This window comes from Pristiophorus japonicus, chromosome 14, assembly GCF_044704955.1.
Source record: "Pristiophorus japonicus isolate sPriJap1 chromosome 14, sPriJap1.hap1, whole genome shotgun sequence".
Taxonomy (NCBI): domain Eukaryota; kingdom Metazoa; phylum Chordata; class Chondrichthyes; family Pristiophoridae; genus Pristiophorus; species Pristiophorus japonicus.
In genome coordinates, this window is record NC_091990.1 from 174,056,633 (window position 1) to 174,079,722 (window position 23,090).

At 48.2% G+C, this 23,090-nt stretch overlaps 1 protein-coding gene across 3 annotated transcripts in view; it reads right to left on the minus strand.

Annotated features, from left to right (window-relative positions):
* Positions 1 to 231: 231 nt before the first annotated feature.
* The window catches only part of LOC139279551 (uncharacterized), a 46,529-nt gene continuing 23,670 nt past the window's right edge, over positions 232 to 23,090 (minus strand). For 2 of the 3 annotated variants that reach the window (XM_070898675.1, XM_070898676.1), the window contains exons 4-5: positions 7,766 to 7,950; positions 234 to 1,299 (exon numbers count right to left, since the gene is read on the minus strand). In XM_070898675.1, coding sequence (XP_070754776.1) covers positions 451 to 1,299; positions 7,766 to 7,950 — 1,034 coding nt within the window. In that variant the 3' untranslated portion in view covers positions 234 to 450. Of the gene's footprint in view, positions 1,300 to 7,765; positions 7,951 to 19,572; positions 19,647 to 23,090 lie in introns of those variants that run through there. The other variant, XM_070898677.1, reaches the window with a different exon arrangement.

The following is a 23,090-nucleotide window of genomic DNA, read 5'->3' on the forward strand; positions in this document are numbered from 1 at the left end:
CATAAGTACCAGCCTGTGAATAGTACCTGTATTTTAATAGGACCTCAATGTGACGAGGGCCAGGAATGGTACAGGGAACTGGTTCGAAAGCCAGTTATCTTATATTGTGTTGTATTTCAATACTACCGCTTCCTCATTTTACCTCGAGCTTTAATGTTGCCTTAAATTTAATACAAAGAAACTTCTTATATAGTTTTCCATTTGGAAATCCAAGCAAAATATTAATAAAAGAATTTAATACAGAAAGCAAAATGATAGACTTTTTTTGAAGGGTTATAAAAATGTACATAAATGCTTCGGGAAGGAAATGGTTCTTTCTGGTTTTGTATCTCAAACAAAATATTCAAGCTGAGCAGATGTTTCCAATTTCCAATTTTTGACTGATGGATATTGTGAGGGAAATGTTAAGGCATTTATTTGGACGGGCTGTGAAAGATACACGCCTTTAGATTAAGTCCAAGCCACCTTTCGGGACAGTGCCTGTTTAAAACACTCGGGGTCTGTATTGCCAGGTCTCAGTGACTTCTCAAGTGTTACTAACAGATTCTGGTGACATTCCTTGATGTTGAGTGGGTACTTGGCTCTCACAAATTCGTACGCAGTCATGAGCTGCATGTTCTGTTTCTGCATGAGGTACTGTATGATACAGGTCGGTGCCAGGGAGTAGCCATCCCGGCAGTGAATCAGGACACGCTTCTGTTTCTCAGCTGATGCGTTGATGCACTCATTGATGTCTTCAAAGCATCGTTGCTTCAATGGGAAAACGTCCTCATTTGAAAAGTCACTGATATCGACCTTGAGGCGAGACCAGCTGTGCTTTACGTTCCTAGAGCAGGTACATGGGATTAGACACATGTTCAACTCTCCAGGGAGGTTGCTCATATCGATAACGCTGTCGATGTTGTTCTTGCACAGGATCCGGCCACTATAGGCAGCATTGAGATTCCCGACATAAATGTAGTCGGTCACCTTGGCGATAACCGGTTCAGCGTACTGCAGAGGTTCGGGGATGCCCCGCTTGCAGTCTTTTGGACTATCTGTTTTGTTTAAGGTCTTGCGGCTGTGGTTCTTGAGTTTTTTGGACCCGGACCTCGAAGGCGGGTTCGAATCAGATTCTGAGCTGCTGTTCCAAGGTGGTGAAAATAAGGAGAACTTGCTGGAGGACCTGGTTTTAGTTAGCATTTCATTGGAACCCGATAAATTTGACGTAGACGTGTTTGACCCAGAAGCACAAAAGAGGGAGGCTCTCTCCAGGGAACCAGTGCTGCTAGAAGCTCCAGTGGTGTAGGCCTTGGCCATCTGAAAGAGTTACGGTAAAAATCATTAGGGAAAATATCAACACCAGAAAATATTAACAAGAACCTCAAAATTGTTTTAAAATGGTGCATTAGAAGAATTTGCATTTTGTTTGACAGTTGTAATATGATTTCTACGACACATTTTTCATTCTGAGATTTGATCATTCATGCTTTTTGATGCATCATTAGTTCTCTAAATACTTACGTTTCAACAAATTAGCCAATAGATCTAAAACCATGGTCATTGGGATGACTGAGTAAAGGGTATTATAAATATGTTGACACCACTTTATGAAGGGGTTCAGCAGTCAGATTTAAAGTAGGTGGAAATGGCCAGCAGTAAGATGCCTAAAGGCCTTGCACTGCATTCCCATCATCATCATAGGCAGTCCCTCGAATCGAGGATGACTTGCTTCCAAGTCAAAAAGTTCACAGGTGTTTCAATGAAGGACCTAAAATTCCAGGTCCCGAACTACACCCTGAAGGATGGAAGATGCCTGTGCATGGATTCTTTTAACGTGGGGTGGCCGTTGCACACCAGCCACCACATGGACTTGACAGAGCTAGGTCTTGGTCCAGTGGCAAGGATTAACCAGGATGACTGGAGACCAGCTCTGCTGCACGGACCTAATGCGCCCACATATCGCAGTGTGGGCTGGCCCGTGCTGCCCCTGGGCCCTCGCCTCTTCTGGGCCCTGAAGTTCATATCAATACATTAATATCACTGCATTCATATCAATAATTACAACTGCAACTGTTTTTAACTCGATGCATTCATAAGTTAGACCATTAAAAATATTTGTTATTGGGACGTGAGTGCCACTGGCAAGATTGCATTTATTGCCCATCCCTTAATGCCCTGAGAGCATTAAGAGTCAACCATATAGTGTAAAACTGGAGTCTGGTGCAGGCCAGAGACAGTAGGGAAGAAAGAATGAGCAACTATACCAATTACATTTGCTCACTGTCAATTATCCTGGTAGCATTGCACCCATCAACAGCAGCCACTTTCATAGACTCACTTAACATCTATTCATCCTATTTACAAGTGAACTCATCTGTTCACAACCACCATCTCTCAGAAAGCTGTGATACTCAATTGCAAAAGAGTCAGGCATATAACCGACCTACAACATGCTGAAACGTGGAAAGTGAACAACAGTGTGAGAGAGCAGATAATCATCCAGTTTTAAGAGAAAGATAAACATGGCATCATTACAGTACAATTTAGACCCGAAACTGCTGCTTTAATAAGGAACACCAGTCTGCACGTCTTTCTCCTTAATTAGTGACGGCAATGTGATTTCATTGTTATAATTTCACTCCCTCTGTCTATTATTGACATGGGGCTAGAGTTCTGTGCGGGTTGTGTCATGTATGGTGAAACAAGGGCTGTAGCTCGCTACCAAGCAACATCCTTAAGGGCGATAAAACCGAGAAGCTTCTCAGCTTGTCTCATAAGATAAGCATTTGCAGCAAAGCACTTGTGCATTAATTATCAATTCACTTGCATGCAGGCCAGCTTGAAAGTGCTCTCTTAAATCTTCAGTAAAGAAGTTTTACACTGTAATAGAAATCATCATAGGTGGTCCCTCGAACGTGGATGACTTGCTTCCACGAGAGTTCACAGATGTTTCAATGAAGGACCCGATGTTCCAGTCCTGAACTCCAGTTGAGAGGGTGGAAGATGCCTGTGCGTGGATTTTTTTAACGTGGGGTGACCGTTGCACATCAGCCACACACGGGCTCGACAGAGCTAGGCCTTTATCCAGTGGCAAGGGGGAACCAGGATGACTGGAGACCTGCTCTGCTGCACGGCCCTAGTGCGCACACATATCGCAGTGTGGGCTGGCCCGTGCTGCCCCTAGGCCCTCGGCTCTTCTGGGCCCCGTATCCTCATTTGCCGCACCTCCACCACGATCTCTCGCTGTAATAGAAATACCCTGGCTAAGAGAACTTAAGTGGCTCTGGGTGTATCTCAACTCATGTTTCCTTTAATGTAAGCCATGCCCTTGTTCTGGGACCAGTTCTCCTCATTTTGTGCTCATGTCACAGCGTAACTAGTGCTGAATGGGATATACATATCATAGAATTCAGTTTGATTGACTGGGTTTCAGCACCACAGTATTAATTCTGTGCTATTAATGCCTCAAATTTGAAGATGAAGGACAGTCTACTAGGAAGTTTTTACAAAGCTATTATTTAATAGTGAAAAACATACCTAAAAAATGCATGATTGCTTGGGAAATGCAGAGATTTTTTTCTGTAAGTATATGCTTTTTCACCATAAAATGGGGAGTACTTTGAACAAAAGGTGCTCCCTTTTAATAAAATGTACTTTCCCTAGACTTTCCTTGCCCTTTACTGAGACACATTACCACATGTCATCTTGAAGTATGCCAAATCGCATGAGTTTAAAGGGGCACTGTCCTTATTGGTGGAGATAAAAAATAAAACACAGTTTATGCTGGAAATACATCGCAAGCTAATTTTGACTTAAATGGAAATTAAAATCGTGAGAAATGTATAATAGGGGCTGAATTGATATTACCCAGAGTCAAAATGACCCCAGAAGTCAATCAGCATCTGAAAAGAGAAAAGACCAGAATATAGTGCTCAATTTTCCCCAAAGCATTATTTTGGCGTACTTGAAGAGTTACGCCCGATTTTTTTGGAGCCTAAGTACACCCCAAAAAATATTCTAAGTTTCCCTGTTGGATTTCTTTATTTTGGCACAGCCTAACCCGACCTTTAGTTTTGGGGGTGGAGCCTTGATCTGCGCCAAAAAGGTCGGGCTGCCATGGTAACCAGGGACACAATGCGAGTTAAGGCTGTGAAGTGAAGCATACAGCCAGCTCCCAACACATTAAAAGAATTAAAAAACACGTAGCAGCAACTTACCTCCAACCCCGCCCGAAGGGCTTGCCGGTCCGGTCCTATTCTCGGTCCCCATTCTCCCAGTCCGGTCCTATTCTCGGTCCCCATTCTCCTAGTCCGGCCCCATTCTCGGTCCCCATTCTCCCAGTCCGGTCCTATTCTCGGTCCCCATTCTCCCAGTCCGGCCCCATTCTCGGTCCCCATTCTCCCGGTCCGGTCCCATTCTCGGTCCCCATTCTCCCGGTCCGGCCCCATTCTCGGTCCCCATTCTCCCAGTCCGGCCCCATTCTCAGTCCCCATTCTCCCGGTCCGGTCCCATTCTCGGTCCCCATTCTCCCGGTCCGGCCCCATTCTCGGTCCCCATTCTCCCAGTCCGGCCCCATTCTCAGTCCCCATTCTCCCAGTCCGGCCCCATTCTCAGTCCCCATTCTCCCGGTCCGGTCCTATTCTCGGTCCCCATTCTCCCAGTCCGGCCCCATTCTCGGTCCCCATTCTCCCGGTCCGGTCCCATTCTCGGTCCCCATTCTCCCAGTCCGGCCCCATTCTCAGTCCCCATTCTCCCGGTCCAGTCCCATTCTCGGTCCCCATTCTCCCAGTCCGGTCCCATTCTCGGTCCTCATTCTCCCGGTCCGGCCCCATTCTCAGTCCCCATTCTCCCAGTCCGGTCCTATTCTCGGTCCCCATTCTCCCAGTCCGGTCCTATTCTCGGTCCCCATTCTCCCAGTCCGGCCCCATTCTCGGTCCCCATTCTCTCGGTCCCCATTCTCCCGGTCCGGTCCCATTCTCGGTCCCCATTCTCCCGGTCCGGCCCCATTCTCGGTCCCCATTCTCCCAGTCCGGCCCCATTCTCAGTCCCCATTCTCCCAGTCCGGCCCCATTCTCAGTCCCCATTCTCCCGGTCCGGTCCCATTCTCGGTCCCCATTCTCCCAGTCCGGCCCCATTCTCAGTCCCCATTCTCCCAGTCCGGCCCCATTCTCGGTCCCCATTCTCCCGGTCCGGTCCCATTCTCGGTCCCCATTCTCCCGGTCCAGCCCCATTCTCGGTCCCCATTCTCCCGGTCCGGCCCCATTCTCGGTCCCCATTCTCCCGGTCCAGCCCCATTCTCAGTCCCCATTCTCCCAGTCCGGTCCCATTCTCGGTCCCCATTCTCCCGGTCTGGTCCCATTCTCGGTCCCATTCTCAGTCCCCATTCTCCCAGTCCGGTCCCATTCTTGGGTCCCATTCTTGGTCCCCATTCTCCCGGTCCGGTCCCATTCTCGGTCCCATTCTCAGTCCCCATTCTCCCAGTCCGGTCCCATTCTTGGGTCCCATTCTTGGTCCCCATTCTCCCGGTCCGGTCCCATTCTCTGTTCCCGATTCGGTTCTCTCTCTCTCTCTGTGAACTGGGGACCGAGAATGGGACCGGACAGTCTTCGGGCGGGGTTGGAGGTAAGTTGCTGCTATGTGTTTTTCAATTCTTTTAGTATGTCCGGCCATTTGCTGCGCCGATTTCCTTACCTGCGCTGATTTCCTTAACTCTCGGGAAGGTTTTTCTGCAGAGGCCACGCACATACACATACGCTGGCCTAAGCACAACTGGAGTAACTCTCAGCTGGCCAAACTTCCCTAAATGGCCAGAATTGGCGTAGGTAGCAGGTCACGCCCTTTTTGGCTGAAAAATAAAACTGACCTAAAAAAATCGTAACGAACTGAGTTACGCTGGACCAAATTGATTGGGGAAACTGTGGTTTTTCAACTTAGGCCAAAAAGAGCAGCCTGCTCAAAAAAAAAACAGCGCAAATCACCGGGGAAAAGTGACCTTTCAGCTGCATGTCCGGCAGTTTTGACAAAGGGGCTCTACTGACAGCATTTCTTTGTCTTGTTTTCTTTTCAAATCCTGCCTGGGTGCACTGAGTATTTTCAACAGTTTCGCTCTTTTTAAAGCTGTCTTTACAAATGTTTGTCAAATTTATTTTTTTGTTTTGGGCAAGAAGAGCAGTGTGACATCTTGTTTTAGTGATGCCACACCTGCTTCACTGTGCGATGTCTTTACAAAGAAAGAGGAAAAGGATTAACATGTTTTTACTGAGAAACCAACCCTTAAAACCATAGCAGATTTATTTGCCACTTTCTATAAAGATGATCAGGGAACACAAAATTACTTTGCCACAGTACTACATTTAAAAATGAGCTCGCAGCAGAGAGGACACCATAATAAGGTGTCAGCATTCTTACTCCGAATCACTATCTGGTGACACACACCTCACTGCAAATCACCATCATCATAGGCAGCCCCTCAGAATCGAGGAAGACTTGCTTCCACTCTTAAAATGAGTCCTTAGGTGGCTGAACAGTCCAATACGAGAGCCACAGTCCCTGTCACAGGTGGGACAGACAGTCGTTGAGGGAAAGGGTGGGTGGGACTGGTTTGCCGCACACTTTTTCCGCTGCCTGCGCTTGATTTCTGCAAGCTCTCGGCGATGAGACTCGAGGTGCTCAGCGCCCTCCCGGATGCACTTCCTCCACTTAGGGTGGTCTTTGGCCAGGGACTCCCAGTTGTCTTTGTAATGTTTCCTCTGCCCGCCTTTGGCTCGTTTGCCATGAAGGAGTTCCGAGTAGAGCACTTGCTTTGGGAGTCTGTTCGCATGCCTGACACAAATGTGGCCTGCCCAGCAGAGCTGATCAAGTGTGGTCAGTGCTTCAATGCTGGGGATGTTGGCCTGGCCGAGGACGCTGATGTTGGTGCATCTGTCCTCCCAGGGGATTTATAGGATATTGCGGAGACATCGTTGGTGGTATCTCTCCAGCGACTTGTGGTGTCTACTGTACATGGTCCATGTCTCTGAGCCATACAGGAGGGCGGGTAGCCCTGTAGACCAAGAGCTTGGTGGTAGATTTGAGGGCCTGATCTTCGAACACACTTTTCCTCAGGCAGCCGAAGGCGCACTGGAGGTGGTGTTGAATCTCCGAACACCGGGGCCTCCTGCCATGACGGCCTGAACCTGGCGATCGCGCCCCCAACCCACCCCCTAGCGGCAATCGGAACACCTCCAGTGGCGGCAGTTCAAATGACAGGATCAGTGAAGCATGCAACGGTTGATTATTCACGGGGTCCTCTCTTGCTGTTGGACTTGGGAACATCTCCATTTCATCCAATAGTACACCTGAAAAATGCTGTGGGCTGGATTTCAATCAACTGTCCTACTCCAAAAACTAAATACTGCAGATGATGGACATTTGAAATAAAAGCAAAAAATGTTGGAAATACTCAGCAGGTCAGCTGAGTATTTCCAACATTTTCTGTTGATATCAACAGTATTTTATCAAAACATTAATATGGAGAGTAAAAAAAGATAATAGAGTCCTTACTCCTCAATTTCTTTCCCTTTTCTCCTCTTCCCCTCAAAGGCACTGATTTCTGCTGAGGTGCAATTCCAAAGATGCTGCTATCTCACCATCCTCCCCCTCCCCACCCAGTACCTCATTGGAATGCCCAATCCACTTGGGTGTCTGGACTCCGTTATACACCCTACCCAAAGTTCCTTTTCAATGACTGCCAGCCTCACCCAAAGTGAAAAATAACCCTTGTGTATTACACTATTGCTCATACCTGGGATTTCAGGCTGCTTTTAAAATCCTGGGATTCCAAAGCTGCGTACCTCCCATTGCCATCGGAGGAGACAGACAAACAGAGTGGCCTGTGTGATCGTACGGGAAGCTTCGGGGTCGATGTCATGGTGATGTGCTTGTAGTCCGGTCGTTCGCTTCTACTCATAATCAAGTTTGGGCACGAGCCTGTGAAATAAAGGAGAGAATGAACAGGTTTCTCTTCAAGGAAAGTATTCTTGACAGGAAGTCCACCTATTTTATTCATTGCGATTCTCGTTCACAGAGTAGATACTATTCTTCATGTATCTGCAAACTATGACAGCTGACCAGAGGCTCAGGTTGCTCTGTGAGAAAACATCGATATTTACGACAGGGGCGGGGCTACGCGTCTGCGGTGGGAAACCCAGGAGTAGTGGGAAGGCAGACATGCTGCCGAATTTAACGCCAGGTTCTCATTAGAATTCTTTTAATTCATTTTCCACCCAGCAACCGGCCAGATTTAATACTGAGATAAATATTGGCCAGGATATTGCTGATCACCTTATTTTCCCATTTCCACAATTTGTTTTCTCCGTTCTTGCCTACTTTTAATATTCTGACTTTATTTTTTTTTTTCTGATTTAAGCTATTTGGCTTTACCCTTTTACGCCTCTAAAAACAATCAGAAATAGTTTATTTTCCTGTTTTCTTCAGTCACGTCCAGATAAAGATGCAGAAGATACATAGAATATACATCTCAGAAACAGGCCATTTGGCCCAACCAGTCCATGCTCCACACACCTCCTCCCATCGTTCCTCATCTAAATCTATCAGCATAAGCCTCTATTCCCTTCTCCCTCATATGCTTATCTAGCCGCCCCTTAAATGTACCGATACTATTCGCTTCAACCACTCCCTGTGGTAACAAGTTCCACACTCTCACCACTCTCTGGGTAAAGAAGTTTCTTCTGAATTCCCTATTTGATTTCTTGGTGACTATCTTATATCGATGGCCTCTAGTTTTGCTCTTCCCCACAAGTGGAAACATTCTCTCTGTGTTTACTCTATCAAAACATTTCATAATTTCAAAGACCTCTATTAGGTCACCCCTCAGCCTTCTCTTTTCAAGAGCAAAGTCTCCCAGCCTGTTCATGGTTTCCTGATAGGTGTACCCTCGTAGTGTCATCAGGCCATTTGTTCATGGAGGAATCATTGAAGTCAAGCCCAATCCTATCCTCAGCCAACTTCCACACACAAATACGATTTCCCGCAAGTGTCCCTGGCTGATGTTTACTGTCTCCGGCCTATAGGACACTGGCACCAGTTGTAGTTCTTCGATTTGCATCCTTAATGAGATGAGCTAATTGAGGAAGCACCAACAGCATTTGCACCAACAACAAGTTATATTTATATAGCGCCTTTAACGTAATAAGAGGGCGCAAGGCACCTCACAGGAATGTTATCAAAGCCCTTTGTGGGGTCTGTGTGTCTCACTACCACAATACGCAGTGTATTTACACACCGAGAAAAAATACAGTAAAGGGAAAGGGGTTCTCTCTCCCATCAGGGGAAGGAAGGGGTACGCTTTTACTATTTTTTAATTGAGCAACTTGGGTGAAGGGCTAAAGCCAACTGCTAGAAGGTAACTCAAAGGTTAGAAAGTGTGGTAATTCAAGTAGTAGTGGTTATGTGATGCTATGGGAGGACTTTAAAGCCCCAAAACAGGTGCTTTTGGTTCGGGTGAAAAGTAAAAAGTCTCGAACCCAACCCCAACCTACCTCCTTCCGTTTTTAACGGAGGCGGGACGGAGAGCGGGCGACCAACCTGCTCCCAGGAGGCGGATCAATCATTTCAATATTTTAATGTATCTGCATGCCTCTGAATGTTTCTCTGTTTTAGCTTTAATGCCGAACCTTGGGAAACCTTGCAGCTAAAGGAAAGCGAGGACTGCTGCATGGAATCTTTTCCAGTACTGCTTGTGGACCAGGAGAACAGGAGGTGCTGCCCCCGAACCCTCCCCCTCAATGAACCAGTTAACTTCCCCATTGATCAGACAGCCCAACCCCACCCCCCGCACTCACCGCCCCCACGATCCCGTGCTGTCCCGATGTCCTCCATGGCCCGCTATTTCCTCCCAGCTCCCCAGTGTCCTACATGGCAGTCCCCCAACGCCCCCCCCACCCCCGCCCCCGCGATCTTCTCCCCATCTCCTGCGATCTCGCCGGCCCCTTCCACAAACATCTCCCCTACTCCCCGATCTCTCCAGACTCTTCCACGAACATCTACCTTCCTTCCACAATCTCTCCAGACTCTTCTGCAAACATCTTCCGATGCATTGGTGATCATTTTCCAATGTTCTATTGACTCGGGATCGGTTCCTATGGACTGGAGGGTAGCTAATGTAACACCACTTTTTAAAAAAGGAGGGAGAGAGAAAACGGGTAATTATAGACTGGTTAGTCTGACATCAGTAGTGGGGAAAATGTTGGAAACAGTTATTAAAGATGAAATAGCAGCGCATTTGGAAAGCAGTGACAGGATCGGTCCAAGTCAGCATGGATTTATGAAAGGGAAATCATGCTTGACAAATCTCCTAGAATCTTTTAAGGATGTAACTAGTAGAGTGGACAAGGGAGAACCAGTGGATGTGGTGTATTTGGACTTTCAAAAGGCTTTTGACAAGGTCCCACACAAGAGATTGGTGTGCAAAATTAAAGCACATGGTATTGGGGGTAATGTACTGACGTGGATAGAGAACTGGTTGGCAGACAGGATGCAGAGAGTCGGAATAAACGGGTCCTTTTCAGAATGGCAGCAGTGACTAGTGGGGTGCCGCAGGATTCAGTGCTGGGACCCCAGCTATTTACAATATACATCAATGATTTAGATGAAGGAATTGAATGTAATATCTCCAAGTTTGCAGATGACACTATGCTGGGTGGCAGTGTGAGCTGTGAGGAGGATGCTAAGAGGCTGCAGGGTGACTTCGACAGGTTAGGTGAGTGGGCAAATGCATGGCAGATGCAGTATACTGTGGATAAATGTGAGGTTATCTACTTTGGTGGCAAAAACAGGAAGGCAGATTATTATCTGAATGCTGACAGATTATTAAAAGGGGAGGTGCAACGAGACCTGGGTGTCATGGTACATCAGTTATTGAAGTTTGACATGCAGGTACAGCAGGCGGTGAAGAAGGCAAATGGCATGTTGACCTTCATAGCTAGAGGATTTGAGTATAGGAGCAGGGAGGTCGTACTGAAGTTGTACAGAGCCTTGGTGAGGCCACACCTAGAATATTGTATTCATTTTTGTTCTCCTAATCTGAGGAAGGACGTTCTTGCTATTGAAGGAGTACAGCGAAGGTTCACTGGATTGATTCCTGGCAGGACTGACATATGAGGAGAGACTGGATCAACTGGGCTTGTATCCACTGGAGTTCAGAAGAATGAGAGGGGATCTCAGAAACATATAAAATTCTGACGGGATTGGAAAGGTTAGAGGCAGGAAGAATGTTCCCGTTGCTGGTGAGTTCCAGAACCAGGGGTCACAGTCTAAGAATAAGGGGTAAGCCATTTAGGACTGAGATGAGGAGAAACTTCTTCACTCAGAGAGTGGTTAACCTGTGGAATTCTCTACCACAGAAAGTTGTTGAGGCCAATTTGTTAGATATATTCAAAAGGGAGTGAGATGTGGCCCTTACGGCCAAAGGCATTAAGGGGTATGGAGAGAAAGCAGGAAAGGGGTACTGAGATTGAATGATCAGCCATGATCGTATTGAATGGCGGTGCAGGCTCGAAGGGCCGAATGGCCTACTCCTGCGCCTAATTTCTATGTTTCTATGTTTCTATCCAGCCTTGTCCCGTGATCTTTCCGGCCCCTTTCTTAGGAGTGCCAGCTGTGGCTCAGTGGGTAGCACCCTCGCCTCTGAGTCTGAAAGTTGTGTGGGTTCAAGTCCCACTCCAGGGACTTGAGCACATAAATCAAGGCTGACACTCCCAGTGCAGTGCTGAGGGAGCGCTGCACTGTCAGAGGTGCCATCTTTCGGATGAGATGTTAAACCGAGGCCCCATCTGGTCTCTCAGGTGGACTTCCAGAAATGGTGTCCTGACCAATATTTATCCCTCAAAAAACAGATGAATAGATTATCACATTGCTGTTCGTGGGAGCTTGTAAATGTGCAAATTGGCTGCCGCATTTCCCACAGTCACTAGACTTCACAAAAGATACTTTGGGATGTCCGGTGGTGGTGAAAGATGCTATATAAATGCAAATCTTTCTTTATTTCTTTCACAAACATCTCCTCTCCTCCCCCAATCTTTCCGGTCTCTTTCACAAATTTCTCCCCTTTTCCACCAATCTCCAGGCCCCTTCAGTAATCTTCTCCCCTTCTCCCGCGATCTCTCCAGACACCCCATTGATGTCGTCCCGACCCCGGAAATTCCACATACTTCTCCGCTCCTCTCACACTCTCTCCAGCCCTATTGATCTCTTCCGATCTCTCTTGGTCCTCCATCGATGTTGCCCAACCCCAATCTCTCTGGCCCCCCCCCCATTGATGTCCCCTGACCTCTCCACCCCCCCCCCGACCCATGACCTCTCCGCCCGCTCCCCCCCCCCCCCCATCGATGCCGCCCGATCCCGGTCTCTCTGGCCCCCCCCTATCGATGCCCCCTGACCCATGACCTCTCCACCCCCCCCCCCCCAACGATGCCGCCGGACCCCCGATCTCCCCCTCCTTCCTCTCCGCACCCCCCGACTGTGACCTGGTGCTGAAGGCCTACCTGCCCCACGGCCAGCCAACCTCACAATCCGGCTGACTGCGAAAGGGAGACAAAAAAGTGCTGATCAATTCCTGCCATTAAATTCGGCAGGACCTAGTGGGAAGCCCATTCTTCCGCAAAACTGCAGCCCCCCCCCCACCCCCCTCATCCCGCTCCCTCCCCACCTCCCTGTAAATATCAGGGCCTATGTCTGGGGAATTTAAAAGTCTGAAGATTGTCAGAAATGAAGACTGAGGGGAGGTAAGGAGTTCTTGCGATACTGAAGAAGAATGAGAGGAAAAGACTGTGTAATGAGTCTTGATTTCAACAGTGTCAGGATGCAGGGAAGAGGAAACCTGAGTCGGATGGAGAATTTGGAGCTTAGGAGGAGCAAATAGGAAAATTCAAAGCAGCAATCGCTGTAATAGCATCAGTAGGGAAAGATGAGAAAGACTTCAAGCTGTTATGGAGAGCAGGAGACAAGTTGGAAGCTGGAGGAAGATTGCCTACCAGACAACAAGTTGCTTCTGTCTCTTACTCAGGAGTGAGAGAAGTGTTAGGAAAGCCTTCCCGATATAAGAGCAGATATTGTAATGCAGATCTTGAACTTACCAACACCAACGGATAATCAGCAACAAACTGCCTTCTGGGGCCCTGGCTGCTGCTGTTTTGCAAATTGTACAAACTAGGAAAAGTTTTGAAAAGAGTATCCATTGCTTCTTTTTTTACTGTGGTAATGCAAGCGGTTCAAACCCTACTGCCACGAGCACCAGGGCACCCAGGCTCCAGGGGCACAGCTTTCATTCTAAGAACCATGTTGAGTACTATAACAAAGTTCCTGGCTAAACATTAACACAATGTGTCACAGAACAAAAACAGCAAAATGATCAGGATCAGACGCGACCGTTGACTCTCGAGCACCTCCCTGTGACTCCGTCAGCAAGGTAAACAAGTTCCTTTCTGCAGCCGGCAGCTCGATTGGCTCCACCGGAGAACCTATCTAATAAATCGTGCAACTTCCGCTTGCTTTTGCAAATATGAGGTTTGTTATTGCTGCCAATGAATTGAGACGGAGAAAGAAAGAGACACACAAAGGGTGGGAGAGAGGGAAACGTGCACACCGAGGGGGAGAGGGGAGGAACGAGACACAGTTGTGTGAGGCGGACTGGTTGGGCTGGGTGCTCTTTGCCTTTCCGTCATTGTTCATAGGTTTAATATGTAACTGTTATGTTCAGAATAACTACACAAGACTGTATATATTGTAAGCTCAAACTGTTGTGACCTTGGTCTCTTTATTGTAACTCCAGAGTGAGGAGGCAGCGTGGTAGACTGCCTTTTATATCTGCTTGCCCGGGGTGTGCAGGTGACCCTTGGGTCTCCCGCAGGTGCGCCCCCTGGTGGCAAGTCTTACACATCGGTAATGTTTACATACATAACCGTAACCTTTAGGGCTGATGACCGAGGGCCGTGTGGCTTTTTGTCGGCCGGCGTGGACACGGTGGGCCGAAATGACTGTAAATTTCTATGTTTCTATTAAGTGGGAGAGGAAGGGAGTTTACTTGAGAAGAAGACGGGGGGGGGGGGGAGGGGGTGACAGAGGAGTGCACAAAATGCTGTCAAGACGGAGGGAGAGATACATGGAAGGGGAGAAGAGGAAAGTGTGGAGGCAGGAACAAAAGGGGATGAGAGAGAGAGAGATAAGAGCGAAAGAGGCATCAAAAGAACCAGACACACACACACAAGGGAAAGAGAGAGACAGTGCAACTTAAATTGGGAATCGAGTGGTGTCAGCATCCCTTGGTATTAACACTCTGTGTCATCATGGAGCCCATCTTTTCCCTTCAAGTCAGATGTTGTTGTTGACTCAGGAGATTAAGGGAGGAAGACGGGGAGGAATAAATATGTTGCATTTATTAAGAAACCACAGCTATTCAGCAGAGGGCCTCTAAGCTTTTCAAAATCCAAGAAAAAAATCCTGGATGCTGCTATCACTAACAAGCAGAAAAAGAGGAAGCAATTCTAGAACAAGGTTTCTATATATGATGTTAAAACATTTGTAATAAGCTGCCTGAAGGTAAGGCTGCTACAGCAACAGGCAACTGATGCAACAAGAATACCAGAAACATGACTAACTGCAGAAGATTGAAAGGAATTCAATATATAAGAGGATTAAATATTTAAGAAGGATCGAATAGACAGGAAAGGGGGTGGTTTAACTTTATGTTGAAGGCCCATCACCACCTTCGCTAAACAACTAGGGATAGCCAACAAAATGTGACCTGGTCAACCTCACTCACACCCCGAGAACAAACAATTAAAAAATACCCACGATTACCAAGTGGACAGTACACAAGCGTGATGATAAATGGATTAGTAAGAGAAAAGAAAACTGAATGGTGGAAAGCCCAGGAACATAAGAAATAGGAGCAGGGGTAGGCCATATGGCCCCTGAAGCCTACTCCGCCATTCAATAAGATCATAGCTGATCATCGACCTCAACTCCACTCTCCTGCCTGATCTCCATATTCCTTCATTCGCCTAGAGTCCAAAAACATTTATCTATCTCAGCCTTGAAAATACTCAAAGACTCAGCGTCCACAGCCCTCTGGGGCAGAGAATTCCAAAGATTTAGAACATAAGAGCATAAGAAATAGGAGCAGGAGTAGGCCATTTGGCCCCTCGAGCTTGCTCTGCCATTTAACAAGATCATAATTTACAATCCTCAGTGAAGAAATTCCTCCTCATCTCTGCTTAAATGGCCGACCCCTTATCCTGAGACTGTGCCCCTCGTTCTAGACACTCCAGCCCAGGGAAACAACCTCTCAGCATCTACCCTGTCAACTCCCTTCAGAATCTTATATGTTTCAATGAGATAATATCTCATTCTTCTAAACCCCAGAGAGTATGGGCCCATTCTACACAATCTCTCATCCTAGACCAGCCCCCTCAGCCCAGGAATCAATCGCGTGAGCCTTTGTTACACCGCCTCCAAGGCAAGTATATCCTTCCTTAGATAAGGAGGCCAACACTGTGTATGGTCTCACCAAGGCCCTGTACAATTGGAACAAGACTTCTTGGGGCTAAAATTGCCCCTTCCAATAAGGCCACCGGCTGCCTGAAAGCAGCGGCCATGGGGCGGCACGGAATGGCCGCCGAATCTCCGCGGAGGGGCCGCCATTTTGGAATTTGCCCTTCGCACATTTTCCCGGCACCTCTTATCGACTGGCGGGGACCCCCTCGCCAAATTGCCCCTCGGGAAATTGCCCCTTTTCCCAGTTATGCCCCGGGGGAACGGCCCAGCCGCCGATCGGTGCCCCCCGACAGTTTTTGCTGTCGGTACACTCTGTCGCACGACGGCACGGCCGCCCTTAAAAGGAAGGGCGCACTGTCGCGGCCGCCATCTTATTTTTTTTTTTATCGGCTGACTGACAATTATGGCAGTAGGTTCGGCCGGGCCGCCAACAGGCAGCCTAGCAGCCCCTCCCAGCCGAACCCCTCCCTGGTGGCCCACCTGGAGTATTGAGTGCAGTTTTGGTCTCCTTACCCAAGAAAGGATATACTTGCCATGGAGGGAGTGCAGCGAAGGTTCACCAGACTGATTCCTGGGACGGAGGGACTGTCGTATGAGGAGAGATTGGGTCGACTAGGCCTGTATTCACTCGAGTTTAGAAGAATGAGAGGGGATCTCATTGAAACGTATAAAATTCTGATAGGGTTGGACAGACTGGATGAGGGGAGGATGTTTCCCCCGGGCTGGGAAGTCTGGAACAAGGGGTCACAGTCTCAGGATACGGGGTAGGAAATTTAGGACCGAGATGAGGAGAAATGTTTTCACTCAGAGGGTGGTGAACCTGTGGAATTCTCTACCACAGAAGGAAGGCTGTGGAGACCAAGCCTTATATTTAACAGGGAGATGGATAGATTTCTAGAAATAAAAGGCATTAAGGGGTATGGGAAAAAGCGGGAATATGGTGTTGAGCCAGAGGATCAGCCATGATCATATTGAATGGTGGTGCAGGCTCGAAGGGCCGAATGGCCGACGACTGCTCCTAATTTCTATGTTTCTATGTTTGCCACTAAAGTGGCTGCAGAGTTCGCAGCGGCCCTCCCCTGTAACTGAAAGGGTGCGATGTTGTGACGCGCCAGCGTGATGATGTCATCACGCGTGGAGCTGATGACTGACTGCCTCGGCTATTCTGCCCCGCCCTCATGATGAGGGAACTTTCACCCCACTCAAAAAAAATCCCCGAAGTGCTGAATTTCGATGGCTAGGCCGCCCCAATGTACGGGGCGGACAGAACACATCAAAACCGGTAGGGTGCTTCATTTAGGGCGGTGGGTCATTTCTGCTCCCCTTACTCCTGTACTCCAACCCCCTGGCAATAAAGGCCAACATGCCATTTGCCTTCCTTATTGCTTGCTGTACCTGCACGCTCGCTTTCTGTGTTCCCAAATCTCTCTGAACACCAACATTTAAATGTTTCTCACCATTTAAAAATATTCTGTTTTTCTATTCTTGCTACCAAAGTGAATAACCTCACATTTCTCCACATTATACTCCATCTGCCACCTTACTGCGCACTCACATAGTCTATCTATATCCCTTTGCAGCCATTTTGTGTTCTCCTCACAGCTAACTGTCCCACCTCGCTTTGTATCGTCAGCAAACTTTGAGACATTACACTCGGTCCCTTCATCTAGATCATTAATATAGATTGTGAATAGCTGGGGCCCCAGCACCGATTCCTGCGGCACCCCACTAGTCACAGTCTGCCAACCTGAAAATGACCCGTTTATCCCTACTCTAGTTTTCTGTCCGTTTCTACAGGGAGAAAAGTAAGCACAACACTGCGCAGAATGCTGAAGCCTTTAGAAACCTGTTAAAAAGGGGCTTAGAGGGCCAACATAATCTAGAAATGAGCAGAGCTGCAGACGCTAAACAGAATAGTAATAACATTTCTGAGTCCTATAACCATAAGAGGACAGTCAGAGATATTCACTTCCATCAATTGTTCCCTCGGCAGGAAATATTGGGATATCAATTTTTAGCACAAACTGGGCATTAGTGCTTCAGCAGCCATTCTGCAATCTGTCGGGTTTTCTTTTCCATTGTCATTATCATTAACATAGGCAGTCCCTCGGAATCGAGGAAGACTTGTTTCCACTCTTAAAATGAGTCCTTAGGTGGCTGAACAGTCCAATACGAGAACCACAGTCCCTGTCACAGGTGGGACAGACAGTCGCTGAGGGAAGGGGTGGGTGGGACTGGTTTGCCGCACGCTCTTTCCGCTGCCTGCGCTTGATTTCTGCATGCTCTCGGCGATGAGACTCGAGGTGCTCAGCGCCCTCCCGGATGCACTTCCTCCACTGAGGGCGGTCTTTGGCCAGGGACTCCCAGGTGTTGGTGGGGATGTTGCACTTTATCAGGGAGGCTTTGAGGGTGTCCTTGTAGCGTTTTCTCTGCCCACTTGGGGTTTTGTGTGGGGGGGGGGCGGGCAGGCAGTAGACATTTGAGGGGGAATTTTAACTCCTGCACAGGAAGCCAGTGGGATGGGCGGGTTGGTCACCTGGAAGTCTCCATGGGTGGCCTGATAGTAATGGCAGGGCCTTATTTACAGCCCTGCTCACCAGCTGCCTGCCCAAAACAGGCGTAAAGAGGCCGGCTTTCTGCCAGCAGCTGAAGATCAGGCAGCCCAGAGTCATGGCCGTGGGTGGAGGTGGCATAAAAGTAAGTTCAAACAAAAGGAGAGGACTTGCATTTATATAGCACCTTTCATGACCTCAGGACATGCCAAAGACAATGAAGTACTTTCGCAGTGTAGTTGCTGTTACATAAGAACATAAGAAATAGGAACAGGAGTAGGCCATACGGCCCCTCGAGCCTGCTCCACCATTCAATACGATCATGGCCCATGCGATTATGGACTCAGCTCCACTTCCCTGCCCGCTCCCCATAACCCCTTATTCCCTTTTCAGTTAAGAAACTGTCTATTTCTGTCTTAAATTTATTCAATGTCCCGGCTTCCACAGCTCTCTGAGGCAGCGAATTCCACAGATTTACAACCCGCAGTGTGGGGAAACGCAGCAGCCAATTTGCGCACAGCAAGCTCCCGTAAACAGCAATTAGATACAAGACCAAATAATCTGTCTTAGTGAGGTTGATGGAGGGATAAATATTGACAAGGACACCAGGAGAATTCCTCTGCTCTTCTTCGATTAGTGCCATGGGATCTTTTATGACCACCTGCAAGGCAGATGGTGCCTCATTTTAACGTCTCATCCAAAAAATGGCACCTCCTACAGTGCAGCACTCTCTCAATGCTGCACTGAAGTGTCAATCCGCATTATTATGTTCAAGTCTCTGGAGTGGGGCTTGAACCCACGACCATCTGATTTAGAGGTGAGAGTGCAGTATGACCAACCGCCATCGTCAGCAATCATAAATCAGGGGATCAACACTTAAAAACTATGAGATTTGGTACAGAAATCACACGTTGCTTTTTTTCCCCCGACCCGACCTGACCCCTCCCGGACAGGAAGTACATTCCACAACCTTTGCTCCTGGACAGGAAATGCATTCAGCCATCACAAAACGATTATTGAGATAACATAAGAAATAGGAGCAGGAGTAGGTGGATCGATAGCCGCACTGTCGGGTCACTCACAGGCCGGCCTCGCTCTGCTTTTTACCGTTGATCTTTCTGGAACGTAACCTCCTCCAGCCCTACAACTCTCCCGAGATCTCTGCGCTCCTCCAATTCAGGCCTCTTGAGCATCCCCAATTTTAATCACTCCACCACTGGCGGCCGTGCCTTCAGCTGCCTGGGCCCTAAGCTCTGGACTTCCCTCCCTAAACCTCTCCGCCTCTCTACCTCTCTTTCCTCTTTTAAGATGCTCCTTGAAAACCTACTTCTTTGACCAAGCTTCTGCCCTGATATCTCCTTGTATGTCTCTGTTTTGCTTGATAACGTTCCTGTGAAGCGCCTGGGGACGTTTTACTATGTTAAAGGCGCTATCTAAATACAAGTTGTTGTTGTACGCCGCCCACTGATCAAAATACATGGCGAACCTATTCTCCGATATCTTCAGCTCCAAACGAGTTGCTACACTCCTGGTTCCTCTCATTCCGTGAAAATATCAGTCAATCAGAAAGTTTCATCCAGACAGCTGTAATACACGAGCATCAATAATCTCAGTTATATTCTCAACTACTTTTTTTAATATCAATAGGCGTATATTTTTTGCACATGAGCAAAGCGCAGATTTTTCCATGCTTGTGCATATCGACGTAAAAAGAAATCCCAAGATTTAGGTGTTCCATCGCAAGATGATGCTTTATTTCACTCTGAAATAGCATCTCTTGTGTAGCATTCGCGAAGATGTCAATACGGAGACTGCTACCACTGAACCAAGGTTGACGGGCGTCTTTAAGGGCTTGCCTTTTAGGGCCTCTGCTTCTTCCCTGACAGGTTTTACTGAGTGGGGCACTGGAGGCGACATAGAAACATAGAAAATAGGTGCAGGAGTAGGCCATTCGGCCCTTTGAGCCTGCACCGCCATTCAATATGATCATGGCTGATCATGCAACTTCAGTACCCCATTCCTGCTTTCTCTCCATACCCCTTGATCCCTTTAGCCGTAAGGGCCACACCTAACTCCCTTTTGAATATATCTAACGAACTGGCCTCAACAACTTTCTGTGGTAGAGAATTCTACAGGTTCAAAATTCTCTGAGTGAAGAAGTTTCTCCTCATCTCGGTCCTAAATGGCCTACCCCTTAACCTTAGACTGTGACCCCTGGTTCTGGACTTCCCCAACATCGGGAACATTCTTCCTGCATCTAACCTGTCCTGTCCCATCAGAATTTTATATGTTTCTATGAGATCCCCTCTCATTCTTCTAAATTCCAGTGAATATAAGCCTAGTCGATCCAGTCTTTCTTTATATGTCTGTTCTGCCATCCCAGGAATCAATCTGGTGAACTTTCGCTGCACTCCCTCAATAGCAAGAATGTCCTTCCTCAGATTAGGAGACCAAAACTGTACACAATATTCAAGGTGTGGCCTCACCAAGGCCCTGTTCAGTAGGCTGTTAAGATGCCATCGGGGTCTTAAGTACCTCTTATGATCCCCAAATAGCATATATAAATGAGGCTCCCACCTGAACAAACACAACAGGGTTAAACCTGCTGTGGATTGGGAATGGAGCAGCCAATAGAGTTGAGTTTAGTTTTAGGATTCGAGTGAATTTATTTTCGGGAGAGGGAGAGGGGAAAACTCAGTGTTAGATGGATCTACAATGGCGATGGGGATTTGTAACAGGGGTCAATATGTTTCATGACATCAGTCGTGTCGACACCATCATTAGCCTTGCTGCTGCCACTCTTACCCTCTACACTGCTGATTGTACTTTCCACCAGCCTTCTTACCAGGACTGTCCCTGTCACACTAAGCCAGTAACAAGCCATGAAGTTCAATATCAAAGGGATCACATAGTCAATACAAAAAAATATTTACATGGCGAGATATGTTTTATGGTACATTTATGAAAGGCATTTGTGCATACTAGTGAATGTCCCACAGGAGAGGAACATAGAAACATAGAAATCATACTATATAATGTACAATCTAATAGGGTGATGTATTTTTTTACTGCAGTTGGGAATAAAATGAATGCTGCTTAAAATTAAACGAATAAAAAATCGTTTAAATTGCATATATCATCATCACAGGCAGTCCATCGGAATCGAGGAAGACTTGCTTCCACTCTTAACATGAGTCCTTAGGCGGCTGAACAGTCCAATACGAGAGTCACAGTCCCTGTCCTGTCACAGGTGCCTTATAGAGATGTTGGGGTCGAAATTGGCTATCGCCCCGGTTGGGGGCGGTAACCTCTCCGGGGCCGAACATTCTGAAGCGAAATTGGGGTCACTGCCCCTCACAGAGAGTGGAGTGCTATGTCGCGTGCTCCACTTCCTGTTGGGGCGGTATCCGGGGCGCTACTCGGGCGGGATCGGCAGCACTACGCGGCTTCTCCACGTGACGCTCACGCATTTCAACGCCCCTCCCCGTCCGTTAACGGGGAGGGCTGCTGCACACTCTGCAGGGACTCTGATGGCCTCCACTAGGGTGGTGTGGTGCTGGGGCCGCAGCCCCAGCTCCCAAACGGAGTGCCGGGCTGCACGATGGCGGCCCGGACCACGCCCCGGGAGCAGCAAGCCGGGCCGACCAGTGAGTCGGCCAAAACCACAAAATGGCAGCGCGCGCGCGCAGCGCACCGCCCCTTTAACTTCTGAGCCCGGGAGCGGAGGTCAGCCCGAGGCAGCCTCAAGGGGCGCGAGGCAATTTCTGGCGCAGTGCGCTAAGGGGTCACCGCGCACGGCGATGCCGCCATCGCCGGCTACTAGCGGGGCGCTGCACTACCGTGGCAGTGTGTCTGCTAACTCTCGCGCAATATCACGGGAGCAGGTAGTGCCACCCCCACCCGCCCATCAGGGGGAAAACAGGTTTGTGCCCCTGCAGGCGCCAGTGGGAGGTGCACAACAGGGGCATCTCAGCCCCATTGAATTTTAATTGAAATATTAAAATGTATTAGAAAGATTTGTATAATTTTGAGCTTTAGGAATAAAGAAAATCTCAAATATATGAATGTAAAATAGAAGAAATTGTACATAAAAAAGTAGTTTATAGTGTGTATATATAATGTTTTATATACAATATATTTATATTTATATTGCTAGAGCTTTTATATTTTTTCTGCTGCACTGAAGTGTCTTTGTGCTTCTGGATGATCTGTAAGTAACACTGAGGAGGAGACGGGGGTGGGGGGGGGGGGTAGAAATTGCACAGCGCACCATTTGGGGAAATAGCTTTTGAAGGAACGCAAAATTATCAGCAGGTGAAAACAATTTGCTGCTCCCGGGAACTTCAGCTTTAGTGCTCCAATAGGGAAGAGGAACGCTAAAGCAAGTGCTACCACTTCCCTTAGGGCGCCAAAGTGTGTGAGCAGGGTGGTAGCGGCAGAGCGCTGAGAAATGTTCCGTGCAGCGCTGGTGTCTCTAGAGACTCCTTCCCTCGCTTAAAGGGAATGGCCAATGATGGGTTCAATCATTCTTCATGCTCTGTATGTTGGGCATCAGGTCCTGCGCTACGTGCATAGCAGTCCCGAGCACTCTGAGAGTGCAGGGCTGAGGTATTGTGGGGTCAAAAGAAATCAGAAGGCAGCAGACTGGTGCGAGTAATGAAGTTTGCCCGACGTGACCACCACTGCCTTTAAATATCGTTCCCCAAGCGGCCACCCATGGTGACGACGCCTGGTGATGTTGCAGGGGGCAGGAGCGAATATCGCATCCGGGCGCTAACGGGGCGCTGCGCCCTGGATAACGTCATGAACTATGGGGCGCAAGAGAGCGAGGCGGTAAGTGTTAGCGCCAGCGCAAAACCGGCAGGCGAGTTCGCGGGCGTCGGTGAATTCACCGCGCCCAGTTGGCAACTCCTTAGCACCTCCTTACTGCCCCCTGCAGGCGCTAACAGGAGGCGCAAACCAGGCCAATTTCTCCCCCTGGGTATCTGGACCATGTGGACACAG